This window comes from Sardina pilchardus, chromosome 6, assembly GCF_963854185.1.
Source record: "Sardina pilchardus chromosome 6, fSarPil1.1, whole genome shotgun sequence".
Taxonomy (NCBI): Eukaryota; Metazoa; Chordata; class Actinopteri; order Clupeiformes; family Clupeidae; genus Sardina; species Sardina pilchardus.
In genome coordinates this window covers 23,667,213-23,674,712 of record NC_084999.1, presented here as the reverse complement: position 1 = coordinate 23,674,712, position 7,500 = coordinate 23,667,213, and the positions used below count along the sequence as shown (strand labels likewise).

Here is a 7,500-nt window from a genome sequence, read left to right as displayed (position 1 = left end):
CACCGAGGTGTTCAGGTCCACGTTGACGACGTATCCATGGGCTTGGGGCCAGTTGGTGAGGTGCGTATCCTCAGGTGGGGTCAGGGTTGGGGCGGCAGGAGGCTCCACTGTCACCTGGCAACCACAAACCACCGCAAGATCATACAGGAGTGGTTACAAACCCACATAGTGCCCACAGCGGGACACGATACACCAACAGAATGTGCAGTACGGAAAACAGGAAAACAGGAAAACAGGAAAACACCTCTTTGAGCGCCTGCTGGCCCACACCAAGCCAGTAGTACAGCACCACTGTGCCAGCATGCTTTGCTAGCGCCACCCCGGTCTCGGTGTCGATCTGAAGAATTCGACTCGATGACACATTCCACGTGCCTGGCTGGCCTGTGTTGAGCCAAGACAGGAGACAGACTGTGCTATAGGTACATCATATACCATAAACTCTGTAATACAAGTCTGATGAAATGAAAGTCTGATCTCTAGTTCATTAGCAGCTTTACTGGATAACGTTACTGAGCCAATTTGCCAGTGGGGGTGATTGATTGAGGATAACTAATTGACCGAGGATATCTGATTGGTGATAACTGGTTGATTGAATGCATCACATCCTCCCCCTCGTAAATAACAGCGAAGCTATTGATCCAAATTCCACACCAGCCAGTTCCATGTCATCGCTCCACTGATACAGTGAAGGTCTGGCCGTTGCTGAAGGTCTGGCCGTTGCTGAAGGACTGGCCGTTGCTGAAGGACTGGCCATTGCTGCGGGACTGGCCATAGATCTCTGAAGTTCGCCTACAAAAAAGCTACCATCTTTGCCCAAATAAGGAGATCCGGTATCTTGAGATTTTTTCTATGGGAAAATAACATGGGGATTATCGCATCTGTTAAACTCTTGCTGGGACGAAAACACTGGAAATGCAGACGTTTTGCACAACAAAGTTTTGTCCTCTGCCTTCGAGTGGATACTGTGATCTTCGGTAAGTGAAAACGGTACACTTTGATCTTTGCTACCCCAGAGGTAACTTTCAATGCAACTTGCCACAGGCAGTTAGCTTCAATTAACACCTGGATCTCCTTATATGGGCAAAGATGGCAGCTTTGGATCCTTTTTGTAGGCGAACTTCAGAGGTCTATTGCTGAAACTCACCCTGCTGGCCAGTGAGGGGCGAGCTGAAGCAGATGACGTCTCCTGGCCGGACGCTGGCCGGGGGGTCGGAGATGGCGGGCAGCACGGGCAGGGGGGTGTAGTCGCTGAGGGAGGGGTTCGTGGGGTCCCCCTGGACTCCCAAAACGGTCAGACCAGACGACACCGTCTGCACCATGAACGAGTGACTGTCCGAGCCGGGAGTTATCTGGACCAGATCGTCTCTGACCACGGATAGGAGGAGGCGATGGAGGGAAAGAACAGAAAGAGAGAAGGGGAGGAAGGGATGGAGGGAAAGAACAGAAAGAAAGAAGAACAAAAAAGAGAAATAGATATGCCATCATATTATAGTATATCATATGAAGATCTTAATATGTTAGTAGTGTTAAGACTATCTATTCACACATTAACTGTAAATAAACATAGTGAGTCACAAACAAGGTGCTAGATCACCTCTTTGTAGTGATGCATATGAAGGTGTCGTGAACATGGAGTTCTACCTGTTTGTAGTGATGCGTATGGGAATGTCATGAACATGGAGTTCTACTGTACTTGTTTGTAGTGATGCGTATGGGGATGTCGTGAACATAGAGTTCTACCTGTTTGTAGTGATGCGTAATATGGGGATGTCGTGAACATGGAGTTCTACCTGTTTGTAGTGATGCGGATGGGGATGTTGTGACCATAGAGTTCTACCTGTTTGTAGTGATGCGTATGGGGATGTCGTGACCATAGAGTTCTACCTGTTTGTAGGGATGCGTATGGGGATGTCATCATGAACATAGAGTTCTACCTGTTTGTAGTGATGCGTATGGGGATGTCATCATGAACATAGAGTTCTACCTGTTTGTAGTGATGCGTATGGGGATGTCGTGAACATAGAGTTCTACCTGTTTGTAGTGATGCGTATGGGGATGTCGTGGGCATGGAACTCTTGGCCAAGGTTGTCATAGCAGCGGGCCCGGACGTGGATGCTCCAGCCGAGGGGAAAGGCCGGCAGAGATGCCCCCTGCTCACTGTGCAGCGTTGAGTCCGAAAACACCCGCACGAACCACACCGCTGCCACCTAGGGGTGAGGGGTCAAGTCAGGATGGCGGAGACCAGAGAGAGACGTCGGTGGGATCACAGGGGCAGAGGCGTGGTCAGCAGAGCCAATGAAATCAAACAGATGGAAATCTCACTTTGACGCTGATGAGAAGGGTTTGGTTGACCCCACATGTTTCCGTGGCAATGACCTCCAGGAGAGCAGCTCCTGTCTTAGAACCCGCCTTCAGCACCCCTTGGTCATCAACAGTGACCAAACCATGACCCTGGACGCTCTGATGGAGGGTGTAACGCATCGGACAGATGGAGTCCCTGCAGTGCACGCACGCACACACACACGTACACACACACACACACACACACACACACACACACACACACACACACACACACACACACACACACGTACACACACGTACGCACACAAACACACACGCACAAACATACACACATGCACATGCACATGTATGTACACAAACACCAGGTCAAAACACATTCCCAATGTCCCTATTTTCACAAGCTCCAAGGCAGACACACTAAACAAAACAGACGATAATAGTCACACATATTCACACATCAATTTGCATACAATTTGCATACAAATTCACACATGCACACTCACACATACACAAATAAACACATACACACATACAAACACACACACACAAACATACTTGTTGCTCTGAAGGGGATATGTTGAGTGAGGAGACATGAGAATGGACTGTGGACTTCCTGCAGCTAACTTCATCTCTTCAAATACCTGAGGCAGCCAGACAGACAGACAGGCAGACAGACAGGCAGACAGTGCAGGAGAGAACGAGAGAGTGAAAATAGAACTTCACGCTATCAACACTGTCACGACTATATTTGACACTCTACGACATGACCCCTCCCTTCCTTTATTCCTGCACATGGGAGCTCAATTCTAACCTCTACGATGAGCCCATGCTATTGAGCCACAGCTAATGCCATTGTCTTCCCTAGTGTATTAGTGCCGTGTACGGTGCAATGTTCTACTGCTGTGGGGGTGCACTGTGTTCACCAGTATCTGAATCTCGTCTGAGAAGGGACAGTGGCCGTGTTCGTCCGCGGCCGAGGAATCTGCGGGTGAGGTTCGCACACACACTTTCAGAGTGGTCCTGCCGGCAGCCCACGCTTTTACCAGGACGGAGAAACTGTGTGTGTGTGACACGCTGATCCCTGCCTGACACACACCACACACACACACACACACACACAACAACAGACACATCACAAACAAACTCATCCACTTTGCATGACAACTAACATAAAGAGAAAGTGACTGAATATGCATGAACACGCCATTTGATTGGTGTGCGTGTGTGAGTGTGTGTGTGAGTGTGTGTGTGTGAAAGAGAGAGAGTTCATGTGTGAGAGAGGGGGAGAGCATTGTCTGTTCCTATAGCACCTTTCTATGTGGGTGTGAGTTCAAATGCAAGATGCACATGTGCTTACACCTGCGTGTGTGTGTGCGTGTGTATGCGTGTGTGTGTGTGTGTGTGTGTGTGTGTGTGTGTACGTGTGCGTGTGTGCGTGTGTGTGTGTGTGTGTGTGTGTGTGTGTGTGTGTGTGTGTGTGTGTGTGTGTGTGTGTGTGTGTGTAGGAGGACTGTAATGATGCACCTGTGTGTGTGTTTGTGTGTAGGAGGAAGACTGTAATGATGCACCTGTGTGTGTGTGTGTATTTATGTATGTGTGTCTATGTGTGTATCTGTGCATGCATGTGTGTTCTTTCACCTTCATACATGTGTTAATGTGTGTATGTGTACAGTATGTGGGTAGACAACAGCAATGTCACATCTGTGTGTGTGCATAAGTCTTGCAGTGTGTGTGTGTGTGTGTGTGTGTGTGTGTGTGTGTATGTGTATTTCAACAATAGGCCTACTCTGGTGTGTCGTGGGATAATCTCCAGCACGCCGAGCTTGCCCAGACTCCAGTGAAAGCTCAGGCCACTCTCCACACTGCCCAGAGAGAGAGGACTCTGACTGCTGTCACTGCCCATCACATACACTGGCATCTGCAGAAGGGCCGAGAAAGAGAGGGAGGGAGAGAGGGTGGGAAGGAGAGCGAGAGAGAGAGGACAATAGAGGAAATATGAAAGAAAGAGCATAGCATCTATTTGCTGTGCACTACCAAGAAAATGATCAGCTGTGAGGTTTGAGGAAAAAAGTTAACAAATATTTACAAATATATCTTAATGTTAAGTCTCCTAAACTGTAGCCTTACCAGTCTACAAAAAGTAGCAGAGAGTGAGATATCAGATGATATATCATTGGAGAGAGCAAGAGACAGAGAGGAAAATACTGAATACTGAGATAACTGAAGAAAGCAGGATAAAGAGAGCAAGTCTAACCTCGGTGCCCACAGTCAGCCTGACCAGTGGGGCCTGTATGCGCACCCCCGTCAGCTCAAACACTTCCACCTCGACCTCATCCTACAGGATCATGGGAAATGGAGTTTATCACCAACACAGCTTTCTCTTGCGAGTCGGTTCACTACTCCAAAACTACTCCAAAATCATGGTGATGAATACATCTCAGGCTATCAATATACAGTGTGTGTGTGTGTGTGTGTGTGTGTGTTGGTGCATGTCTACCTGTGCAAATGTAAGCAGCGCTCCTGTGTCTTGCAAAATAGTCTCCAAGGCTCCTCTGAGTTTAGCCACACCCACTGACACACCTTTCACCAATCCAGTGTCTGTTACCATAACAACGTCACTGTCACTCACTGAGAAACCAACGCTGGACTGTGGGTGTGGGCCACCTTCCCATTTCACCTGTGAACCCACAAACACACAACACACACACACACACAGAAAGAGAGAGAGAGAACAGTGATTAATACCATCTTAATGAGCAATTGTTAAATGTCAAAACATCCCATCACAATTCTGCTGTATATCTTACAGGTACTCTACAGGTATATACTGTCACCTGTCGTATGCTCCTGAGTGCGAGGGAGAGTTTGCGGGGCTGCAGAGTGAATTGTGGGTAAACCTGCATGTGCTTATGGGCAGAGTTGATGACCACTCCGTCCCTGTCCACTGCTGATAGGTGTAGAGTAGCCACACCCACTGCCTGACCAAAAATGCGGAACCCAACAGATGCTTTGTCCAGTGGTCCCACGCTCCTGAACACACATACACACACACACACACACACACACACACACACACACACACACACACACACGTCAAATACTTTATTAGAACCACAACCAAGGAAATATGGATCTGGATCTCAAATCTGGGCTGCTAGCATTGCGAGAGACCGAGAGCCTTTTTTCATTCTGAGATGAAGCAGTTGTGGTATTGCTCATTTGAGCTCTAGGAAAGTAATACAGTTTCCTAACCCAGCCTAGAGACCAGACTGAATGCTCCCTGCCCACTAAACCAATATGACTTACAAAGTTATACACACAAAATAATTGTTTGTGCAGGTATGTATACACACACACACACACACACTCTAAGTAACTCACTCCAGAGTGATGATGCTGGATGAGGGGAGAAGCTTGAGGTCCATGAGGGACAGGAAATGATGTAAGAATGGCTGATGGTGAGAATCCAACACTTGCACACGCACAAGGGCACTGTGTCCTACCTCCACCTACACACAACACACACACACACAAACACAAAGACTAAGATGAAGAACAATGATTTGTCACAGTCTCTGCCAGCATCCAGACACACAAACACAGCCTTACGATGTCCATGAAGTCTATGCGGAAGTCAGTGATATCTGACACCGAGATGGCCATCGTGCTCCCACGGTCGACAGGTGTCAAACACAGATCGTACACCTTCAGAGAGGAGAACCCAGCCCGCAGTGGAGACACCTGGGAGAGGAGCAAACGACAGAACGAGAGTGTGAGAAGCAAGGTGGTGTGCCCAGGTGAGGAGCTGTTGAAAGGCCCTACACTCTCAAAACGAAATGTGCTAAGAAAACAACACAAGTTGTGTTATTTTCAACACTATTGTGTAACAAATAACAAAAGCAATGTGTTAGTCCTATCTGGACACAGAGATGTATTAAAAACAACACAAGTTGTGCTATTTTTCAAAACATATTGTGTAACAAATAGCAAAAGCAATGTGTTGGAAACAACACAAACTGTGTTGTCCCTATCTGGACAAAGAGATGTGTTGTTTTTTCAACACATTAATTTTAGAGCAGAAGGGCTCCAAAGAGGTGAAGGAGCTGTGCAGAGGTCCGTCTGTTAGCTCAGGTACTTTAGGTCACAATGCACACATACGTTACCAGCAGCTGACCTCTGCACTGATGCTCAGTGGCAACAGCAGAAAGTTCTGCTCTAACCTACGGACATTTGCATGGATTTCCCAGCAGATAAAATTATCCTCTTCTCCTGTCCACTAAAGTGAGATTTTGTGACGTTTATTGTTTGCAATCCACCTCCCCATAAATGTATATATGGACACACACACACACACACACACTGGTTTAAGAGTTTCCTGTTATTTGCCATTACCTGCACAGTATTGGTTTTCTCCAGATAAGTGACGTTGGCCAGCTCTTTGTCTTGCAAACTGACCACGAAATGCCCAGAGCCTTGAACCAGAGTGAGATTCTCCTGAAGAGACAAAGTGCAAGAAAACACAACAACTTAAATCAATAAAACAACACCAACAACACCAGAATTGGGAGAGCTCAACTACAAAAACTGTAAGAGCAAAAACTGTAACTCCAGACGGCCAGAATATCAACAGGATTAAAAAAAGGATACTAAGATCAGTGGTACAGAGGAGACCAGTGGCTTTGAGGACGGAGTGACACATTTGTTTGGGTCATTTTCAAACAATGAGGAGAAACATCTTATCTGAATCACTAGTCTTAACCACATTTCATATTTCTGGGTACAGGTATCAGTGTGCTTTGGTGAGGAACATAAAGTACATTTGGCAAGAGAGTGGAGACATCATGAACCTAAAGAATCTCTCCAACTCTGTCTGTGCTTGACTAATGAAAGCGTCTCCTCCATAGCATTAGGCCTTGATGGCTGCGTATGTGCAGCACAGTGGTTCTGGAGGGGAGAGCGTGTGGCGGCAGTGGCCTGTGGGCAGGGAGGCACTCACCGTGACGAGGGGGTGGTTGTAGAGGGTGATGGAGCGAGAGGCCCACTGGACGTCCTCAACCAGACGCAGAGTCACCGAGCCACCCACTGAGGACCAATATATCTAAACACACACACACACACACACACACACACACACACACACACACACACACACACACACACACACACACACACACACACACACACACACACATACAC

General features: G+C 47.5%; 1 protein-coding gene across 1 annotated transcript in view; it reads right to left on the bottom strand.

Annotated features, from left to right (window-relative positions):
* LOC134083416 (nuclear pore membrane glycoprotein 210-like) overlaps positions 1-7,500 on the bottom strand; it is a 33,754-nt gene that overhangs the window by 4,450 nt on the left and 21,804 nt on the right. The window contains exons 20-34 of the mRNA XM_062539742.1: positions 7,301-7,402; positions 6,697-6,798; positions 5,914-6,045; positions 5,686-5,813; positions 5,139-5,334; positions 4,802-4,981; positions 4,559-4,639; positions 4,091-4,222; positions 3,228-3,389; positions 2,860-2,945; positions 2,323-2,497; positions 2,032-2,207; positions 1,145-1,365; positions 245-381; positions 1-114 (exon numbers count right to left, since the gene is read on the bottom strand). The exon at positions 1-114 is cut by the window's left edge and continues 10 nt beyond it. Coding sequence (XP_062395726.1) covers positions 1-114; positions 245-381; positions 1,145-1,365; positions 2,032-2,207; positions 2,323-2,497; positions 2,860-2,945; positions 3,228-3,389; positions 4,091-4,222; positions 4,559-4,639; positions 4,802-4,981; positions 5,139-5,334; positions 5,686-5,813; positions 5,914-6,045; positions 6,697-6,798; positions 7,301-7,402 — 2,124 coding nt within the window. The remainder of the gene's footprint in view (positions 115-244; positions 382-1,144; positions 1,366-2,031; positions 2,208-2,322; positions 2,498-2,859; positions 2,946-3,227; positions 3,390-4,090; positions 4,223-4,558; positions 4,640-4,801; positions 4,982-5,138; positions 5,335-5,685; positions 5,814-5,913; positions 6,046-6,696; positions 6,799-7,300; positions 7,403-7,500) is intronic.